Source organism: Equus quagga, chromosome 4 (genome assembly GCF_021613505.1).
Source record: "Equus quagga isolate Etosha38 chromosome 4, UCLA_HA_Equagga_1.0, whole genome shotgun sequence".
Classification (NCBI taxonomy): domain Eukaryota; kingdom Metazoa; phylum Chordata; class Mammalia; order Perissodactyla; family Equidae; genus Equus; species Equus quagga.
The window spans coordinates 64,338,513-64,361,150 of NC_060270.1; the positions used below are offsets into that span (position 1 = coordinate 64,338,513).

The following is a 22,638-nucleotide window of genomic DNA, read 5'->3' on the forward strand; positions in this document are numbered from 1 at the left end:
CCACAAACAAAATACTGTGGCTCTTATCCATTTATTTAAACTACTTCATATTTCTGAAATACTCAACCCATGTACACATTTGTATATAGAGATAAACATTCATTTTAACCAGATAGATATTCCTCACCCCTTTTAAATGCCCAACTGGACTTACCCTGTGAAGGATACTCAGGAGACAGGCACTGTCTCTAAAGGAGATTACAGTCTCTCTTTGCCTGCCTTTTGTGGAGGCTGGAGCACAGATTCAGACTCTATCTCCTACCGAGACCAGACTCACATCCATCTGGAAAACGGACAGACGAAATCTCCATCACCCATCAATATCTCCTGTGAAACCTTATTTCATTACCACGGGTTGGCAAATGCCCTTTGCATTCATTGCTCATCCAAGGTGCAAATCCAAAAGAATGAGTATGTCACGGGTGCAGGCTAATTTCATGCTTATTGCAACACCCTAACACTAATGAGGCTGACAGTTATTGAGCATTTGTGACATGCTAATCCTATAATAGCTTTATATGTATAAACTTATTTCAATCCCATAACAACTCTGAGGCATATACTGCTACAATCCCCATTTTACAGATGATAAAACCCAGTAACTGACATACTAACTTGCACATAAACCTCGGTTCACGCGTATTCGGTGTCAAGCCTGGAATTTGAACCCATGCTGTCTGATTCCAGAGCGCACCCTCTGAATCATGACTGTATATTCTTTGTTTTAATTAAAATATAATTGACACATAACACTGTGTAACTTTAAGGTGTATAATGTGTTGACTTGATACATTTATGTGTTATAATGTGATTACCACTGTGGTGTTAGCTCACACTTCTATCAGGTTACATAATCATCATTTCTTTTTTGTGGTGGGAACAATTAAGGTCTAGCCTCTTATATTACCGTATATTCTTAACCATTCCAGCTGCACATCAGGGAGGCAGCTGACTTGTTCTCAGGTATTTTGGTGGAGTGGTACGGCGATATAACAGCAGATTGGGAGGACACTTCAGGAGCATGCAGAGGGCTTGAGCCACCTAGCTTTTCCGCATTTCCCCTTTCCCAACCAGCTTATCTTCCCACGGCTTCCTGCTTTTCTTCTTCACTTGTCATTCAGGCTACACATAATTATTGTATGCCTACTATGTACCAGGTTTCTGTATTACAGGTACGACATTAGAAAATAAGTAAGACACAGCCTCTTCCATATTTATAGCACATATTGCCCTCAGTTGCTTCCTCCTGTCCATAATTTCATTCTGTCCATCTCTGCGTCAGTTCAGACAACAGTCTGCTTTGTGACCCCAAAGTGACTTTTTAAAAGTCCTCTCTGTCTTTTGGCATCAGTTAACAACAGCAGCGACCCCTGGGTCCTACTTCTCAGTAAGATGTCTCTTTGACCGCTCAAAGCAAGGTTTGCTTTTAATTTGGGAGTGTTTCAAGTCCAACTTAGTGCCATCATTTACGCCCTGGCAGCTTGATAACCAGGGAGCACTAATTCCCTTATCTGTGGGCTGTTTAATGACGATATAGTACCACCCTGGGAGCAACAGACTAAGGCCCTTTTCCAGATGCCCTGTTTTTAAGATTTTCAGCTGGAAAGACCTTCACCATGTGAAATTTATTCTATTTTAAGTTAGGATTTGGTCGTCTTATTCAGAAACCAAAAAAACTGACCTCTGGCTTGCTGCTTCCTGCACTTCTGGCTCTAGCCATATGATCATCTAATTTGTAGTTTTTCAGGCAGAGTTTAGAAGCTGGCAAATGTGGTCTCCACAGCAGATAAGCACGTCAAGACTGTGGCAGTAATTATGAAGACTGCTATAGAAATCGCTTTTTAAAAAAAGTCACCTCCTGTTCTACAAAGCGTAGCTGTCTCTTCCTTCCCCTGATATCCTTTGCCAGGTTCTCTTGGAGAGCTCCAGGTCCAAGAGGCACCAATCACTCAATCTCCTTGTTTTTTGTTGCTTACAGATAATTATACTAAGTGTGTAGTAGTAGATCTTATTACGCTTGACTACATTATGCATTCTGGAGCAGGAAGTTTTTTGCTGGAAAGCTTCACGGTTAGTTAGGATTTGCATTTTTTACTAGATACTTTGGTCCATGACAAACATGTTAAGGATTCCTTTGTGCATAAACAGCATAGCGAAACACAAAGCCATCTATCTGTCGGCTTCAGTCTGTTCTCACTCAGGCTGGCACTGCGTTACGACAGGGCAGCCCTTGCTGCAGGGCCTACAGGTCGGGTGTGGAGTGGTTAGCGCGAGGGAGCGGGGCAGAAATAAGACTGTCAGTGTCTGTAATTAAAAATAAAAATGCGAAATCACCAAATCAAACAGCAAGTCTTGAAACAAAAATGATTTACTCCAATTTTTAAAAAATGCTCCGTATTGTTCTTTTCGAGGCGCTTGCCCTGCCAGTGCTGAAGAACGCAGAGACGGCCTGCCGAAGGACCGCGTACTAGGGGCGCTTCCACGGCAGTCGTCTCCACGTGGGACTCAGGGCTCAGGCCAGAGAGCTGGTCTCCTGACCCCGCCTGAAGCTGGCCGCGCGGCGCCGGCCACAGCTCCCGCGGGCCTGGCCGGGCCAGCGGGTCGGCTCCATCTGCGGCCGGTCTGAGCTGCCCTTCCCGGCTGCGGCCGTCGGCTGAGGCGACGTAACCTGGCTTGCTGGGGTAGAAATGCCGGGGGCGGGCGAGAGCCGGGTCCCAACGCGGCAGAGGGCCGCGCAGCGAGGTGCGGCGCCCAGCCGGCGTCCCGAGTCCAGCCGGCGCCGCGCCGCGCACACGCCGCCCGGCCGGCCCGCACTACGACTCCCGGCGCGCTCTGCGCTCCCCTGCGCGGCCCGGCGTGCACCGCGCCCGCCGCCTGACAGCCGGGGCCGCGCTCCGCCCGCTCGGCGACCAGCCGGCCAGCCGGCCCCGTCTCGCTTCTCACCGTCAGCCCATCTCTGTTTCAACTGCCTGAGATTCGGCCCCACGAATGCAAAGCAGCCCCCTAAATTCAACCCCGTAGAGTCGGCGCCAGCCAATAAAGTGCGCAGAGTCAGGCCACGTGACAGTAGCGGGGCGGTGCTCCGGCGACTTCCTGATCTCTATGGTTTTTGCGGCTCGCTAGAGGGCGTGAGGTCCACGGGAGGACTCCCTACATTCTTCCTCCATTACCTCACTGCCTCCAGTGGCTGCTGGGATACCGGAGGACCCGGGTCCCTGCTCGACTGAGTCCTCCAGCTGCCCGGGGAATACCTCTAGCAGTTCCTCCCCGCCGCCACCGCTGCCCCGCCGCTTCCTCCTCCGCCCGCCCGCCGGCCTTCCTCGCCCCGCCCCGTCCGTGCCGCGCGTCCGGCCCGCCCGCGGCCCCGCTTCTCCCGGAGCCCCCACCTAGGCGCATGGCTCCATGAAGCAGGAGAAGAAGGCAGGGCGCGAGAGGTCCCGTCCACCCCGGCTGCGTCTGGGCCAGGAGAAAAGGTGGGAAACTCGGGCTGCGCCGCGCCCTCCTCCTCCCGCTCCCCTGCCGGGCCGGCCTCCCTCGGGCCGCCGCCGCCGTGCCCGCCGGGCCTCCCACCCCGAGACGAGCGGAGGGCCGGGAGTGGAGCGGGGTCCGGGCGAGGGTCCCGGGGCAGCGGGGGGGAGGGGCGCCGGCGGCGGGGCCTGCGGGCCGCGTGTCCCCGCCGAGGGCAGGGGGTCGGAGCGCTGCTGGGGAGGGCTGGGCGGCCGCCCTGCCCCGGGCTGCGAGGCGAGCGAGGCGAGGCTCCAGCTCCGTCTGCACTCCCTCCAGGAAACAGTGTAGGTCCGTGTAAAGTTTGGTGGTCTCCGGCGCCGCCTGGCGGCCCCCACCCACCGTCCCGCCGCCCCCTCCTCCGCCCGGCGTCTGGATTCCACCCCCGCGGCTCGGCCCTCCCTGTGCGACCCGTCCTCCGTGGTCTCCCCAACTCCTCCCGGCTCCCCGGACTCTCCTTCCCCACCCCCTTCTTTCTTACCTTTCACCTTTGCTCTCTGCCTGTTTTGCTCCTCCCCGCTCCGGCCTCTCCTCTCCCCACTCTCTCGTCCTTTTCTTGCTCAACTCTTCACACGCACGCTTTCTCCTCTTCCTCTTCTCTGTTTTTCCAACCCCTCCCTTAGTCTCTCCTTCCTTATTCATCCACCCCGTCTCCATTATCCCTCCACCTCACACTCTGGGTTTTATGCCTCTCTCGCTCCCGAGCTGTGGGGTTTGCCCTTCATTCCCTGCCCTCCTCCATTCCCTGTCCTGATCTGAACTCCTCACTCTGCCACATTCCCTTAGCCTACCCCTCTGGGCCTATCCTCTTTCACTGCCCTCTCCTTGGATAGAGTGGGTGGGGCCTGGAGTCTCCTGTTTACATCTTTGGGAATAGCTCGATTCTCTACTACTGGGGGGTGGGGGGAGTTGGTGAAGAGATCACGAAGAGATTTATCCAAGACTGAGGGGGATGACTCTCGCCAACAATTGTCATCTCCACCTGGGGCAACAAGATGGCCTGTCCTCAGGACCCTGGCCCCTGTCTACTGGGCAGAATTTTTTAGCACCGTCTTTGCAGAGGATTTGGGAATATGTTTGAATTCTGAAACCACTGGAGAGCCTTGAAATGGTATACCTTGGCCTGAGAGCAAGTTTTGATTTAAATTAGTGGTGGAGGAAGTTTTAGTGTGTCTCATGTTCAGGTTCAATAAAACCTTTGATCCTCAGTGTCCTCCCTTCTTGGTGATGACGCCAAAGATGAGGTGATTCAGTGCATGGGACTGCCATTGCTGCCTTATATTTAGATTTTGAAATGTTTTGAGGTGAGGAGAGCCTGTTCCGTGGCTTTTTTTTTTTTTTTGTCTAGAAATTGTTAGTTGAGTTGTAGTTTTTCAGAAACCATCTCTTACCTCTGCTCTACCCTGATTTTGTTCATTGATTGCACCTGCATTTCCATCTTAGGTACAGGAAGAAGGAATGGAATCGGAAGGAAGAGAATTCATTTCAGAGACAAAATAGCTCCCCTCCTCTGTTGTAGCTGTTCCCCTGGCAATACAAACTTTCTGCTTTCAGTGAGTATTTCCTTGGACATACTTAGAAAAGAATTTTGTCAGGATTTTTGGGGGCGAGGACTGTGCTAGAACTTTAGGATGTAAGTCTTTGTTCACTTTTATTTGACTTCCGTGAGGGGGTCCTAATGTTGATGAAGTTCGTTCCACTTGGTCTCTTTCAGAATAATTTAAATGTGTAAAGGCCAGTGTCTTGTCCCTAATCCTGATGGAGTGACCCAGGTGGTGGTGTAGCGGGTACAGTCACCCTTTGTGTTTTAGTACATGAGGTCTGGCTCCCCCCAGCCCAAATTTATCATTTTTTTAAGACAACCAGAGATCATAACTCAGGGGTTAATGCAGTTCCTGTCAAGGTCAATTACTGAGTTTCTTCCACATGGTTATAGTCTTCAGAGACTTTTGGAACATTTTGTTCTAAATCTACTATGGTGATACTGTTTTCTTGAAAATAACTAAAATTCTATATGTAAACAAAGTTATGGAAAGATTTTTATTACTGCTTCGTCCCCTTGAGTTTATTAATAACGACATGCTAACACTTGTAAGAGTTTTTCAAGTGCTTCACATCTTATTGGAGACTCACAATCCCTCTGTGAAGGAGGCAGGGGACAAATATTTTCATTTTGCAAATGAAAGGACCAAGGCCCAGAAACATGTGGCACCTTGCCATAGGTAACACAGTAAAGGGAGGGGATCTAAAAACAAAACTTTTGATTCCTATATTCATGTTTTTCTTTAAGCTAAGTTGACATGAAAATGTATGGTTCTGTGCATTTTTCTAAATCCATAGATTTTTAAAAGCAATTATATAGATCTGTATTTCATGGGGAAGATTTTCATACAGCAAGTGTTTTGAATATGTGTGTGTGTATGATGGGGTTTCAAAAATATAGAAGTGATTATTTGAAATGACTACCAGAATGTTTGTGGGTTTTTCATCTATTTCTTGGAATGGTTCCATAAGTAGGCTGGAATTATAGCTCAGGTGCTATTTCGCTGCTCACATAATTATTAAATTGAATTTCAGTTCAGCTCTCTGTGTCACAAAGGAAACAACAGCCTGTTCCCCTTCTGTATAAAGCTTGATTTGAACAGACATCTGGACACTAACTAGTAATGGGAGAAAATGCAGAGACCCCCTTTTCTTGCCTCCTTCCTACCTCCCATGTCTAGTTTCTTCGTTATAAGGTCATGCTCCCCAATAAGCTGTTTTGAGGCTAGCCTTCAAAAAGTGCATCTCAATTTTCTTTTTCCACTTCTAGGCTTTTCTAGATATTTTAATCTGGTTATTGTTTGAAATCTCATCACTTTGAAACCCTAGTTCCATTAGTACTCTCTATATAGCAAGACTTCTACAATAACAGCACATTTAGCAAGTTTAGTTTCTTTTTAGTGTATGTTTGTAAGCTTAAAAGAGGGCCCTGGGAGAATAGAAGTGTGTACAACTCTCAGACAGCCCGGTATTCTTTGTTTTCTGGCATCTCACAGTGAAAAGAACAGTGATGATTTATTAGGAACCATTGCTCTCCAAAGAGGAAAAACATCAAGGTCATTAGAGTAATAATTTCATGTTAATAATATGATCTTTTAGACTACATGGTAGTTTTTAATAGAATTTTATTATGAGGGCATTTATTTCTCTAGAAATTCTAAGAACTCAAGCTATGTTATTTTTATAACCAACCATACTTTGATTAGTGGAGGTACTGGTAGTATTAGCAATAGCTGACACTTTAATAAAAAGTAGTTATATGCCAAAGAACTGCTGGGTGCTCTTCATGTCTCACTCACTGACTGCTGACAACCTTCTCTGGTAGCAGGAGCCCGAGTCCACAGAGATGTGATAACCTGCCTGAGTTTGCACAGCCAGGATGTGGCAGGACAGAGTTGGGATTTGAGACAAGACGATAACCCTGCAGCCTAGGTTCTGTCCTCTGAAGACGGGAGCTGCTCTGGGAACACATCAGCGTGTTGTTTTCAGTGGACTCAGGAGCCTTGGCAGGGACCCTCAACAAGGGAGGAATGCCTCCTGCCCAACCAGCCACATCAGCCACGGCGTCCCTCCCTCCTCCCCTCAGTCCTGGTCTCCGTACCTTGTTTATAAAGATCAGCAATTTGTGAGACATCATTTGCAGTAACTCCTAAAATCATAAATTGCCCTCCAGGCAAGTAATGCTCCAGTGGGTAGCTCTTAAAGTGCCCCATCATTCAGAAAGAAAAGATTCTTCTCAAGTGCAGTTTAGGAACTAGGTCCGGCCTGTCACAGGAGAGCCTTGAGCAGCCTGAAGTTAAACAGCACCTGCAGCCGAGTCCAAGACTGAGCAGTTACTGGTATGTTGTAGCAAAGAAGACTGCTACCAGCATAAATCAAACCAAGAAGTTCATGTGGGGAATATTGGACCTAACTTTTAGAATGAATTGTCCACATTGGCTATCCATTTTGCTATGAATTAAACCATTCCTGGGTTTGGGCTGAACAGAGTTGACATTGTTGATAGAATAGATACTTGTAATGCAGTCACCTTCAGCTTCTGACAGGCTCCACAGTCAGCATCTCACAGTGGAAACAACTGTCTGAAGATGAGGTTGTGCCATAAACATTCCTTTTATTAAAAAGGCAAACGTAAGTGAAATTACTAGGAGATCTGTACATAAGACTGTTGGATGTATACTCCATGCAGGACACTGTGTTAGGTGTTGTGAAAGATGAAAACACAAATGCACCCAGCCTCTGAGACTACAGGTGGTGACGAGCTCAAGGCTGGCTGGAATTTAAGTGGCCTTTAAGCTGCCCAGCCCAGAGCCACAAAGCACTGCTCAGCTTCCCCGCAGAGAGGGAGCAGTCGCCAGCTGGCGTTTCTTATGGACCCTAATGAGGGTCCGGACCCCTTGAGTTCTGCATGTCAGGTAAAGGGCGTGGTGACTGTCGACTCTGAGATCATACTTCATGTAACACTTTTTAGGATAGGAGGTCTGAAGTGAAAAGGTACAACAGTGATTTGTGTTATTTCCTCTAGCTTTTTGTGAAAGTATGGGTGGAAATTCAGTTTTAACTAGTTCATTCTCATTGATTGCTCTAAAGTAGACAGACAGTAGGAAAAGGAGATCACTGCTGCTGGCTCTTCAAGTGGCCTTGAGTTTAGCTTTGAGAGAGTAACCAACTGAAGGCTTGGAAGGGTCTCGGGGATGCATGCGTTTGTAAAGGGAGGGTTTTTACACCTGATTCCAATTATTTCAGATGCCCTGACTTCACAGTAACCATTCACTTACTTCCACTGTGATCTAAGTACCATTGCTGATGGTTTTTATGAGGTTTTAAGGAAAGGTAAGAACAAATTCACACACAGTTTTAGAAGAGGTAGGATATATTATTAGAGGTTTTTGTTTTTAGCTGGTTAGACAACAGGTTAGTCTGTTGTATTGAAATGCTGTTATTCTGAGGTAGCTTTGTACTCTCAGAAGCTGAGCCACTGGAGAAACGACTGTCTCTTTGATCACTGTAGGGCAGTCCTGGGAGCTGAGTTTGGGACTGCTTAGTTGTGGTGAAATGCCCACTTTGTTGGAGTAGGATTAGAACAGTGTCAAACCTAAAGAGAAAGTTTTGATGAAATTGGTACATGGTGGTTGATGTTGTAAATAAAAAGTATTTACTACCAGCATCCTGATTTACTTCACACTCTTTACTGTAATTCACTTAATATTTGCTTTATGCTGACTGATAAGTAAAATATTGGCCCCCTTAAAAACATACCTTCAAAATAATGCAGTGCAAACTGGGGAGATGGTGTGAGTAGGTGGGCTATAGATGTAATAAGATTGGCCATATGTTGACAATTATTAAAGCTGGCTATCGGGAAGAAGTGCCTTCTAATATATTTTTGGTGTGGAAAGTCTCTAACTCTGCGTTTGGTCACTAGCTGAGAATTTTGCTGGAGTTATCTGCGTAGAGGCCTCCAGAGAAGAGCTTGGGCCTAAAGGAAAACAAGATTTCGGTTGGTTCTGTGTATTTCAGGTCAGTTTGGGAGGGTGTGGGGGAACTGTTCGAAGGACACACTTGGTTTCGGTTGTGACCCTGCTCCGCTGCAGTCAGAGACGGTGCGTGGTGTGGAGGCAGGGTCTGCCCAGACGTGAGCTCATCTGCCTTGGCGTGGTCGGAGAGTCCCTCCCATTGCTCTGTTGTGGGGTGTTGCACGTCAGGTGGCTGCTGACACCTGCTCAGGAACGCCTGCATTGCCGCCGTCTCATGACATTTTGTTCTTCCTTCAGGTACGCTTTGGTGTAGTGAGAGTAGGAAAGATTTCGTTTTTAACCTTCGTGTTTCATCCCTCTCTTTGCTTCTTTGAAGTCTGGGGCTCTCTGGAGGCAGAGCCTCAGGGTCCTGTGAAAACTCCAGCTCTCTAGAGACAGTCCTGCAGCTCCATTCCACACGCATCCTACACCCGCTGCCCACACAAGTTAGACGCAAGGTAGGAAGTCAAGAGCTCAGGCCAGTGACGTCCATTGTGGACTCAAATGACAATGGCAAGGGGACTAATAATTGTCAGGGTGTCAGGGTGATGGCTGAGATGTTGGCTTGGGCTTAGGTTTTGATGTTTTTTTTTTCCTACTCCATTTTTGTTGGCAAGATTCTGCAAACTGTTAGCTTAGTTTCTAGTATGCCCTTGAATGTAATTTTTTATCATGCACTTAGGAAAGGGACTGAATCCAATGGATATTACTGGCAGTCCTCATTCTTCTTTGTGGCTTGGTGAGAAGACCCAGGCCTCGGAGTCTGACGGATAGATTGTGGTCCAAATCCTCACTCTGCCCCTTAGTGGCAGTCTGGCTTTGGGCAGGGTATCTTGCTTATTAAGTTTGAGGTTCATCCTCTGGAAAATGATGGTAATATCGTCTGCCTTGCTGAGTAGTTTCGAGGATTCAACGAAGTCCTGTTTAAGGAGCACCCGTTCAGTGCAGGCACTGCTCTAAGCCGTGAGTGCACAGCGAGGCGCCCTGGCCCTCCGGGATTTCCATCCTGGTGGCAGCGGTCAAACAAGAACTCAGATGATAACAGCAACTAAATTAATTGGCACTTACTACATGCCAGACACTGTATTACGCACTTTATAGATATTGAACTCATTTAATTCTCCTAACAACCCCATGAGGCAAGTACTACTGTTTCTCCCATTTTGAGGAAACTGAGTCATAGAGAGGTTAATCCTGGAGGAATCAGGATTTGAACTGAGGCCATTTGGCTCTGGAGGCAGCATTTTTAACCAAGACCTTCTGCTCCCTCTCTTAACCATCTAAACAAGACAGTGACATCTGCATCTAGTCATTAGAGGTTTTGTTCTATCAATTGGCTAAGGCTGTCTCAAAAAGAAGCCCGTTTCAAGCCAGACATTAAAATGTGCAAGCTATTCTTCCTTGGCTACAGACAACTTTCATCTCACTGAGAATTTCCGTAGATATAAAAATCTGTATTTTGTTATGGATCAGCATATATCAAGAACATAAACAAATAATATTTGTATCTCATTCAAGCTAAAGTAACAAGTTGTTTTTGTAGAAATAATGGCATTGCAAATGGGTATGTAAATATCTAATTTGATTTAAAAGGTGGTAGAATTTCCAACCAAAACACTATGTTGCAGAGCAATGCCTAAAAAGGCAGTTATGTGCTCCCTGTGCAAATCACAGGGAAGATTTTAGGTGGGATAATATATGTATGTGTATATATAAATATAAATACACACATAAAATTGAAGGGGCACTAAAACTGACGTGTTGACTTGAGAAAAAACAAAGGGTACTTTTCTCAAGTCAGCAGAATTTTACAAATTTTGGTATTATTCACCCTGAAGTAACTAGAGTCTATTTTCCTGGTTCTGTTGATTATTGGCACAGCCAATAGAAAAGATCTTGGTCATGTTATAGCTATATATTTTTACCTTAGACTTTTTAAGGAAAAAAAATAGTGAAAAAAAAGATCCTTTCCTCTCCTTTGCCTCATCAGATGGGACGCTTGGTTTCCTGGCCCATCTGATGCCACATTTTGTTAAGCTGAGTGGCTTTGCATCTGTCTGCCTTGCTGTGACAGGGCAGAAATAGCTACCTCACAAAAGGACTGTGAAGCTTGGGTCATTTGTGTGAATAAAGGTTTCTGCTAGGTTGTAGCTTTTTTTGAATGGGGTCTCGAAAGGGTAAAGAGATGTGTAGAAATTGAAGCGAGCTCAGAGGAGAACCAAAGAAAATGAGTAAGGCATTGGAGAAGGAGCCCTGTGAGCACAGAAAGGTGGGCGCCTTGTGTTTAAAGGTGTGCTCTTTTCGGAATGGCAGATAACTGCTCTTCATCTTCACTAAGGTTTGGGCTGAAATTACACAGATAGATTTAGCTTAGTGATGAGGAAAATGCTGAAAGGATGTGGTTCACAAGGAAAAGCGTGAAAGTTTCTCTGGGGCTCTTTAAAAATGGAGTGGTTCAGTTTGGAGCTGCTGAAAAAGTAGAGAGAGCAACCTGATGAAGAGTCTGTCGGGTCAGGCGCAGTGTACCAGTCAGTCTTCAGGTGTCCTCAGCCAGCCTCACGCTGCCTGCCACCACCCTCCCTTCTCCCCTAGGGAGTCCTGGGCAGGAGAGAGCTGCTTTTCGCCTGCCTCTACCCATGGTGATTATAAGCTTTATGGAAAGTAAGCCATAGTTCCTCTTTAGGCAAAGGTTAGGAGTCCCTGGTCCAGAACTCAGGGTCTCTTCTAGCCCTGCTGGTCTGTGACCCATTGTCACCACGTTACCTGGATGAGAACAAGAATTGGATTACTCTTATCCTCTCTATGTAGACTCTTTCTCTGATTTTCATTTTCTCCTTTTAACTAATCTTTAATTAATGTTTACCTGTTCTCTTTTTGGTTAGGGTTCTGCAGCATTCCAGACCTCGAGCACTGAATCAGGATGGGAAAAAGACGTTGTGTTCCTCCACTCGAGCCCAAGTTGGCAGCAGGCTGTTGTGGGGTCAAGAAGCCTAAGTTGTCTGGAAGTGGAACGCACAGTCACGGGAACCAGTCCACAACTGTCCCCGGCTCTAGTTCAGGACCTCTTCAAAACCACCAGCATGTGGATGGCAGCAGTGGTCGGGAGAATGTGTCGGACTTAACTCTGGGACCTGGAAACTCTCCCATTACACGAATGAATCCCGCATCGGGAGCACTGAGCCCTCTCCCCCGGCCCAACGGAACTGCCAACACCGCCAAGAATCTGGTGGTGACTGCAGAGATGTGCTGCTACTGCTTTGACGTCCTCTACTGTCACCTCTATGGCTTCCCACAGCCTCGACTTCCTAGATTCACCAATGACCCCTAGTGAGTAAATAATCAGGTACAGGGGACAGGGAGAGAGGCATGATGGCGTCTTTCTTTGGTTGTCCTCTTGAGAGAGTCTGCTACTTAGAAAAAGCTCTAACTTGTTATGGGAAAAGAGTAATGGGAATAGGATGATGAAAATGTCCAGAGAATACCTGGAACATTCAGTGGATTCAGTACTGGAAGAGGACTAGGTTGTGTCTGGAAGACATCCAGGCTCGTTAAAGTCACGTTGAGGCAATCAGGAGGGTTTCATTCTGGGGTCTTCTGTTGGCTCATGTGACAGTGGGTAGGTCATTTAACCTCTCAGGTGGAGAGAGCACACGACCACACTATTGTAGACCCCCGTAGTGTTGAAGTCCAAGTGACTTGGGAGTGTCTTAAGGGCCAGGCTGGAGACTAGGAGCTCATTTGTGGGAGCTGGGATGCTCTTAACAAGGGTCCCCTCCCTTCATTCATCTGCAGTCCCATGGCAATCCCACAGGGCTTCTGGCACCCTGTGAAGAATGTCAGATTCTGCTTTACTGGTTTTGGTTCCAGGCTGTTACTCGCCCTAAGCCCTCTCACGGGGTCAAGGACTTAAATGAGGAATATGTATAAAGCACAAAGTAAAGTGAAGAAACTCACGCCAATGATTCTTCTTTCTCAGAATTGGAAGCAGCTCTGAGCTGGCTTTAAAGAGCACTGCTGCGTTTGGTTTTGTTTTTAGGAGATGCTCGTGCAGCATTCATTGACCTGAGATCGTTCATTCCTCAGCTCTCAGCACTGTGCTGAGGCAGTGCTTAGCCCCACTGGGCAAGCCACGGAGGGGTGTGCAGAAGAAGTCCTTGTTCTTGGGAGACTAGTTGAGTTGGCAAGTCACACACTCGAAGCTAAATAGTATGCGTGGCACACTGGGCAGAGGGAGGGGGAAGTTACTCTTGTGTGATTGTGTCAGAAGAGAGGAAATGTAGAGAAAAATGTGCTAACTTTTTAGGGAAGTATTGCCATGGGATACCATGGTCAGAAAAATCCTGACTGAGCAGGTGGCATTCTGAGCTTCATCTAAGTGGGGTCGGTGTGTCCCATATAGGAGAGGGACACAGGTTTGGAAGAGTGGGTGGTGGCCACAGTGTTGCAGTGTGAGGGCCCTTGTATTCAGGGGCTCATATTTCCATCCCGCAGACAGTGGAATTTTTAGAGGTTTTTGAGTAAGTTTTGGGACGATGACCTTTGCTGGTGCTGTTCACGTGTTTTATTGGAAGAAAAAGATGGGTGGGTGGGAGACCTGCTTTGTAACAATGAGCAAAGAAGTAGATAACTTTAAAAACTTAAATTGCTTTTTAGAAGTGTTTAACTTAAGAGTCTCAGAGATAAGGGCATAGGAGTATGGAGGAATCTCATGAAGAGGGGACAGCCTGTAACCTCTTTCTAAAAAATCTGTCACCATCAATCTGATGTAGTCTAATGAAGCATGACTTTGGCCTAGAAACAGAAGGCGGCAACTTCTGCTAATAATAAGCTTTCTCGAGGAGACATTGTTTTTCTTTTCTGAACATTTATGAGCCGGAGATATTTGCAGTTGCCTGGAGCAGAAATAAGTATGGGAACAATGTGGGGTTGCAGGGAATGCTTGCAGATAAGAGATGAAGGTAGCCAGGCTGGGTGTGTCTTTATGAAGGATGGAACTGGGGAACTTGCACATTCATAGAAATAGAGTAAAGAAGAGAAGGACGTGGAGAATTAGAAGAAGGAAAAGCTGAGTCCTGGGCAGAGGAAGAGGGGGATAGCACATACATGTGGCGTCAAAGTGATTTAGAGCTGTCAGCATGGAACCTAGGAAAGCCTGCAGAGAGCCTTTCTTCGTGCCACCTTTTTGAGGGCTCCTCTCCGTGTCCATCCAGGGACTGCCTGACTCCCAGAAAGGCAGAGAGCCCTTCAGAGCCAGCAATTCAGAAAACAGTCCTTTTGGGGAATAACAGAAATGAACAGGGATATAGCTAAGGTTTTGTTCTTATCCATGATTGGTTTGGGGCTGGAGAATGTTTTGTGTTTTTACTTTTTTAGTCCGCTCTTTGTGACATGGAAGACAGGGCGGGACAAGCGGCTTCGTGGCTGCATTGGGACCTTCTCAGCCATGAATCTTCATTCAGGACTCAGGGAATACACGTTAACCAGGTAATGACACTAGACATAGGATCCAAGATAAATTGGCTAGAATCAAAAACAACTGCCTGACTTGCCTTCTTCTAAGTGATAAAGTTTGAGTCTCTTTTTGGAAATCGGGAAATGTGGGGGCTTTAATCTGAGGAGTCACCTATCAGTTCAAGTATAGACAGTTAATAACATCACGTTGTTTTGAGCTTATTAGTATTGATGGATAATAGATGTTCTCTGCATAGCTCAGGATTTGTAAGTATTCAGGCACGTGATGTTGGCTCCCAGCTCCAGAGCACCTCACTTACGTTTTCTGTCCCCCTCCAGTGCACTTAAGGACAGCCGATTTCCCCCGCTGACCCGAGAGGAGCTGCCTAAACTTTTCTGCTCTGTCTCCCTCCTTACTAACTTTGAGGATGCCAGTGATTACCTGGACTGGGAGGTGAGAACAGCCGCATTTGGAACTCTGCATCTCTCGTTGCATTTGGGTTCGGGTTAGTACATGGTAATGTACTCCTTCATTGAGAGGGTATAAGAATGTGAAGCAATTGTGGGCAACATAGGTGACAGAAAAGGTGCTGCAATATTAGAAGCAGGAAGAAATGTGAAGGCTGTCTTCTTCTCCCACTTCTTCCTGGTCCACTCCATTCCACATCCTTCTTCCATGTCTAATAGGAAATAATAATGGGATTAAAGGAGAATATTCCAGACCCCTCTTGGTAAGCCCTTGAGTAAATGTTATTAGGAGCCGTAGATGAAAAGTCATGAACCCAGATCAAAACCCTGTGGCATGTTCATTTAATGGCATAGATTAAAGGTGGAATAGTCAAGATTATTGGATGGGCTACTGAAAGAATTTATTTCTATAACGTTCGTACCATCAGAGAGGTGGCTACACATAGACTCGCACCTTCCCTCAAGCTGAGGTTTCTTCGGCTTCTATACCTGAGAGAGAGTGAGTTAGTTATGAAAAGCAAGAGATTTTCCTTTTCTCCAACCTGGGTCAAGCTGGTCAGGGGACAGGGTCGATTTAAATCCAGATAACTGAAGTTCCATTAGAATAAATAAATGGCCATTTATTTGGTTGTGTTTTTCTGTAGGTAGGGGTCCATGGGATTCGAATTGAATTCATCAATGAAAAAGGCGTCAAACGTACAGCCACATACTTACCTGAGGTTGCTAAGGAACAAGGTGAGCTGGACAAATGGGATTTCAGTGAACGCTACTGTTCAGTGTGACAAATTAAAGGGCAGGAAAGTGGAGTGTATTGCCTTTCAGCCCAACTCCAGCTAAGAATGAGTGCTTTTCTTCTTCTTACTATCTATCAAATTCTTAGAGAATGAGAAATAAACTCCCAAAACGATGTAGCAGCTGGGAAAAGAAAAGGGGTAAAGACTTCCCTCCTCACCCACTTGTTTCACTTACTTTCAGTGAATAGTTTTATTTCTTGGCCCCCAAAACTATTGTGTAATTGTGGCAAAATTGCGGCAACCACCTCGACCATGTGATGCAGTTCACTGAGGGAAGTGGCCTGTATCACTGGGTTTTAAACTTTTAGCCCTGAATTATTAAACCATGTTATATTTGGAAAAAGGCAAAACATGATAGAATTGAATAGTTACTACATTCTCCACGTGAAAGGTAGGAAATTAGTTGGGCGGGTTTTCTGTTTAGAATACCTTTAAATGTTGCTTGTGCATTCTGTGATATGCAACCCGGTTTTCTTTCTTTCTTGGAATTAGTCTGCTTTTTGAAAATAATATGTGAAATACACAGTATTTGTTGGGTGTGGACCTGGAACAGAGAAAAATGTCTAATTCAGTGTGTCAGTGAACCACTTATGTGGAGAGCAATTGCCTTGTTGGTTTCCATCATGGTTGCGTTTAAACTTTTTCAAAGGCAGGGTGGATATGGCATAAAAAGGAAGCCTTTTAGACACCTCTTCGCTGTCATAGATTTAACATTTCTGTACAGGGAGGCATGTCAGAAGTATTTTCTCATAGTGAGACCTGATGATATCTTAGAAAAATAATCAAGTTACTTCTGCCATTTTGAAAATTGGTTGGGAAAATTTTAAAAATTGGGGTACCTACTGCCATGATTTAGAGGTTTTTCTTTGGCTTTATCTGTTAAAAATGTACAAGAAGAACACAACAGTATTTGTGTGAACAACTTTCCCATCCTTCTAGTTCTCTGTGCTAGAAAACAGGACTCCTAGAAATCATCAGGATGAAGGAAGGTCACAAAGGAATACAAGCGGCAGAATTTGAATTCGTTCTTTCCACAGAACAGCCCTGGTTAGCAGCACTAGCCCAGAAGGCCAGTCAAAGTTGGGACCACATTTGTTCCTAGATAATTATACTGGGATAACATCTGACAGGAAAGACGCAGGAGCAGGAGGCCTGGGACACCATTATGGCATGCGTCGGGCCCTCATCTCATGTCTCCAAGATCGTATCAGCCTGTCAATGAGGCAGACGGGGCTCCAGGGATGTGGGGCCAGGGCTCAGGGCTTCCTCTTCCTCTAGCAGAGTTGGCTGCTTCTCTCCTCTCACCGTGTTAGATGTCCCACTCTTGTGTCATCGTGCGCTGACCTCAGTGTGCCTGTCTTCTCAGACTGGGATCAGATCCAGACAATAGACTCCTTGCTTCGGAAAGGTGGCTTTAAGGCTCCAATTACCAGTGAATTCAGAAAAACCATCAAACTCACCAGGTAAGCCACTGTCTCATTTTCCTTATCATTTTAATTTAGTTGGGGGATGCTTTTGATGAAAAGGGGAAAAAAAAACTTTCTCAGCTAATGTCCCTACACCAAGGAAGTATGGGTGAGATGTGAGCTCTGAGGAAGCAGTGGCAGCAGAGGCAGAGATTCTCCCCAGCATCCTGGGCGTCTCCACAGCTAAGCCAATAGCAGAGTGGGAGCCGGGTTTAGGCTGCTGAGCAAGTCGTGGAGTCTTTGCCAGACCCACTTGTTGGGAGGCTGAGGGGAAGATCAAAGTCAAGAGAGAACGCTCTCAGTGTAGAAGTTCAGGGTCAGCTGCAGTCACATGCCCTGAGGTGGCAGAGGATACAGGTGGCATATTAATGGAATAAGCAGAAGATGCTTTTTACAAACAGTTACAAGGAAACGCCTCTGCCTGTTAGGACAAATACTTCTGTGGGGAGGCCGCCTAATGCAGTAGAACGCGCATGAACTTAGGTTCTGAATCCCAGCTCCACCACCTCCCAGCTAGATGACCTGGGCCAGTTATTCTGCCTCTCTGAGCAGCAAAAAATTTCTTGTCTGTAAGAAGTGAATCTTACTGCCTTGGGTTAAGAAGTGAATCTTAATGCCTTGGGTTGTTTTAGGGTATGGTAGGGTAATGTATGAAGAATTTCTAACCCAAGGCTAGGCAGTATTGTAGGTGGTCAGTAGATGTCAGTTCTCTTCCCATCCCTACTGAAATTGGAAACATTGAGAGGTTTAGCTTTTGGGCTTCTGTGGGCCTCTGTTGGCCCCCCATCTGTAAAATGCTAAATAATCATATACTAACCTCACAGGTCTATTTGGAAGATAACCCAGTGTTTTTGAAATGCTTTGGATTCCAAAAAAAAATTCTTCAAATACAAAGCATTATTATTATTATTATTATTATAATTTATTTGAACAGCCATTTCCCTGTCAAAATTCAGGAATAATCACCTTGCAGTGGAGGAGTGATAACAGTGGGAAAGAGATGGCTCTGGGTAAGGATTGTCACACCCAGCTCCTGTGGTCTGTAGTAGGCTCCATAGGTTTGTAACACCCCATGCTTCGCATCCTGACTCATGGCTCTTTCCAGAGCAAAGCCAAAGTGCTATGAATTCTGTTCTGGTGACCCTGTGATATGATATGGCATATTCATCTGGGAATTGAGACCCGTCCTATGTAGCCCCAGGATCCTTTAACCTGCTCCATCAGAACTTGACCCAGAACTAGGTGTCTGTGCCCCTTTTAGTTCTAAATAACTTGTTTGTTGCTTTTCTGCAAATTGAGGTTGCATTTCTATCAAATTTATCACATTTTAACCTGAAAGTAGATATACAGTTTACACTGGGCATTGGTGCAGCCATCTTCCAATCTGCCACCCATGTAATTTGACCATGAAATTCTTCATCCAGACCCCAGTAGCAGATTGCTTAAGAGCAGCCTGATGATAAGCATATGTAGTGTTTAAAGGTGGGATGTGCAGAAAATACATTCTCAGGGGTGAATTGTGATTGTGCTTTTTCATCTTGTTCATTTGTAATAACAACATTGTTTTCTTGTGCTGTCTTTCATTTTCTGTAAGTAAGATTGCTCTTGGTCTTCCATTTTATTCTTTCAAAATGTGGAATATGCTTTTGGTTTTCACTGCTAAATGACTTTACAAAATGAAGTGTTTGGGGTTCCTAATACCCTTTCCTGTTTCCTTATACAGGTACCGAAGTGAGAAGGTGACAATCAGTTATGCAGAATATATTGCTTCTCGACAGCACTGTTTCCAGAATGGCACTCTTCATGCCCCGCCCCTCTACAATCATTACTCCTGACACACGGCTGCATGACCAGTCCCACCCCCCTGTGGCCACCAATGGCTATGACATCATTGGAGCAGATGCCTCCTCTTCCTGGTCCAGTTACTTCTATTACTGCACCATTTTATGATGCTAGCTTCCGTTGCCAAGTCTGCCTCCAGCTGACTGAGGGGGGGGGGGTGGGGTTATATTGAATGAAACAGAACTTGAGGGGCCCAAGCCTTATCTCAGCCTTTCCTCAATATGGGGTTCCGTTGGATTGGGGCTCCTCCGTGACTAGTGAGAATTACCGTGTGGGTTCAGAAGACCCTTGGCATGCAGGTGCCACTGGTGATTTGCCACCTGTGTGATGGCCACACAATGGAAGCTGGAATTGATGATCCATGAAGGCTTACCCCACACACACCCCAACAGCCTCCCCAGATCAAGTAGGTGTATTCCCTTGGCAGTCTGGGCAACGGAGACCAACAAAAAACATTTTTAGGTTGTTTTAAATTCCTTTTTTTAAACTTCCAGTTTATTGCGTACCAAGAGTTGATCACAACCTCCATGCTTCATAAGTGGACGCCATGTTAGGGTTGAACGTGGGCACCATGAGTCCTTCGAGGCTCCTGGACAGAGACCCACATCAAGATCGGAAGCCCTTTGGATGGCGTTGCAGATCTCATTGCTCAATTAGCCTCGAAAGTTTTAATTCTCATCCCACTATCAGTTGGATTTTCTGGCACTCTTTCTGCATTGAGTCTCCTGGTATTGAACGGAGCTCTGTGGTGTAGCCTGCTGAGGAATGGACTGGGATGCTCACGGGAGGTCTTGATGTCATCGCTGCATGCAGTGTGAAAGGAGAGACCTCTTCCTTACCACCAGGCTACCTCATTCCTCTACTGGTAGCAGTGCCTATAGTTGGATCTAGGTTCTCAGAAGGCATAGTTGTGCACACAAGCACTTGGGTTGGGTTTTAGAAGGACATGTCATAGGAGAGAATCCAGGGTCTCCAAGCTGTTTCTCTTTTCAGGCAAATATCCTGAGGGACTTGTAAGCAGAGGAGTTCCTTTTTCTAATTTGCCTGTAAAGGTGGGAAGACTATTGATGTTTTAGTCCTTTACAGGACTTTAGAGCAAAGCTGTGTAATTAAACAAGGGGAATCTTTATCTTGCCTAACACACTGGGAATCTTCACCCCACCAGGGCAAAGTTCCAAAAAGCTCATTTTATTCTAGGTCATTCAGACTTTCATGTGGCATATTTCTCTTTCCCATTGTTGCTGATTCCAAATAGCTGTCAGCAAGTTTCTCCTCTCTCTTGCCTATTCTTCACTCATTTGATGGCAAAGTTCATAGAAGTTGGGGACTTGGAAGATGCTTTGAAAACATTGTCACAGAGGCACTGCTGAAATGATCAGGAAGAGGTGGCCAGTTGGAAGAAAGGACCCTAAGGGTGATACACTGGTTTTCAACAACATGCTTAGAGAACTGTTGAAGTGGATTGGGTGTCAACCCAGTGAACACAATGTTTTGATTTAATTTATTTTTTAAAGTTTATGTGGTGATGGTGTGGCTTTCTGAAATGGGCAAATAATTCAAGTCAAAAGATCTTTTGAATTTTCTTCTGCCAGGAATCAGGGGAGGGGGAGCAGGGACACAATCTAAGAAACGATACACATGCTGTTCTAGGCATTGCTGTCTCATTTCTTGGAAGAGCTGGATAAGGGTGAGCAGATTTGCTTGGCACCATCCTCTGCTGTTCACGAGGATACAGAACATGCAAGGGAAAAGTGGGTTGATGTCAGGAGGCCCAGGCCAGGCCGCATCACTTCATCTTACTGTTGTGCTGCGTTCTCGCACCCTGCTGCTTTTCCCTTGCAATGTCAACGGAAAAAAGATTTTGAAGATGAAGGGGTTGTTTCATGATTTCCTGCTGCTGAGAATAATAAATGTCTTGTTAGAAACAAATGTGACGACAGTTACTCTTAGGTGCCATGGATTGATGTCAGGGTGGTCAGCTCTGGACTAAGCCACCCACCTCCAATTTGTACAACAGTATTGATACATAGGGCTACACTCATTACTGTTCAAGTGTTCTATGTTAAAAGTTGTGTTTAATTTCTAAAGATTAAAAAAAGCAAAAAAATTGGTGCTAAACTTTCACCCCTGAGCACGCTCAGTGAGACTGGTCATGCAAGCATTTACAGTGCCATGCTCTTCAAGCCTATTTTTTCTTGTAGAAATGTTGCCCTATTTGTCTTCTTCCGTGTATAGTATGTTTTTTATTTTATTTTATTGAGGGTGGGATAGGATACCTGCCATTTAAGAAAATGAACAGAAAATTTAAAAACCCACAAAATGGGGAAAAAAAATCAGTGCACAAGAATCGGGCTGGTGAAGCCCAGCACCACACTGAAGTGGGCTCAGTGGTTTTTGGAGTGAAGAAGCCTTACTCCCTGCACATTCCCTCATGCTCCCATACAAGTCCAGCAATGGGGATACTCAAGGTCCTCTTGCCTTTCAAGGGGACTCAGGAGTCAACCAAGGAAAACTGTCTGGCCCTGTGAGGAGTGGCACCATTAGTGTCTGTCCTGAATGGGGCCTAGTCAGGAAGCGGTCTGGAAGCGTACGGTCATGGTCACCTCGTGAAGATGTGTGGCAGGTGGCTCTCAGGAAAAATACTAAGTCTGGATCATCCATGCGGCAGCTTTGCATAGGGAGATGACAGCTCCGAACTGGAATTGAACTGCCTTCCACGCGCTTGACCAAAGCAGTGATGAGGGTGGCCGATAAATGTAGTGTGAGTGGTAGGTTTCAAGAGAAGGGAATGTTTTCTGCTTGGTGTTTCCTTTGTCCTTGGGCTGCTCGAGCTGAACAGTAGGTAACCACTGTTTCCAAGGAACCATCCCAACGTGGCTGGTTTGGTTCGGAGTTTGTTTCATCCCTAGCTGTGAGTGCCTTTTGGTCTGGAAAGTTGACTTGTCTCATAATACCCACAGCTAGGACATTCTCTCTGTAATTATGAATTGTCCTTGTTTTACATTAACTAAAAAAGAATGTCTTTGATCACTAGAGTTTGTCGTGTTGGATTGTTTCCACTGTGAGGTTCTTAAACTTTTTTGCTTCATAATATTAAAGCAACTCATGTTAGAGATCCTTTCAACATGAAAGGTTTGTAGTTGAGACATTACATATATTTTATTGTTTATAATAAAAAATCATCTATACAGAAGTCCTGGGTGTTAATTTTAATATTTGCACAAGATCTGTTTTCCATGATATGTTAACACCTACAATTTCACTAACTGTTGATGTTATTTTCTATTGAGATTCTGGAGCCTAGGAAGCTATGTGTTCTTTTTGTTTGTTTTCATTCTTATTTCCCTGAAGCAAGAGACTTTGTATGGCCTTCAGTGCAAAGACTTCAGACCAATTCTTTGTATTACACTTGGTTGCCTCTTGGCTATATAACTTCAGAGTGCAAATCATTGAACTCTTTAACAAAGTATTGTAGAGAATAAATCATAATGGGTAAAAATTGTTCTTTGTTGTGCCTATTTTTTTTTCTTAGAATAGTGGTAACAGTCATCTTAT

General features: G+C 45.5%; 1 protein-coding gene across 3 annotated transcripts; it reads left to right on the forward strand.

Annotated features, from left to right (window-relative positions):
- The first annotated feature begins 3,030 nt into the window (after positions 1 to 3,030).
- Positions 3,031 to 22,586, forward strand: AMMECR1L (AMMECR1 like). Of its 3 annotated transcripts, XM_046658028.1 has the most exons (9): positions 3,031 to 3,473; positions 4,948 to 5,057; positions 9,400 to 9,520; positions 11,945 to 12,389; positions 14,436 to 14,546; positions 14,853 to 14,967; positions 15,626 to 15,716; positions 17,142 to 17,238; positions 18,965 to 22,586. In XM_046658028.1, exons 4-9 carry the CDS (start codon positions 11,983 to 11,985, stop codon positions 19,074 to 19,076), a joined length of 933 nt encoding a protein of 310 aa, XP_046513984.1. In that variant the 5' UTR covers positions 3,031 to 3,473; positions 4,948 to 5,057; positions 9,400 to 9,520; positions 11,945 to 11,982; the 3' UTR covers positions 19,077 to 22,586. The 3 variants fall into 3 exon arrangements, with proteins under 3 accessions (XP_046513984.1, XP_046513980.1, XP_046513981.1); XM_046658024.1 differs by lacking the exon at positions 9,400 to 9,520 and having other exon boundaries at positions 3,036 to 3,473; XM_046658025.1 differs by lacking the exons at positions 3,031 to 3,473; positions 9,400 to 9,520 and adding an exon at positions 4,475 to 4,615.
- Positions 22,587 to 22,638: the final 52 nt, after the last annotated feature.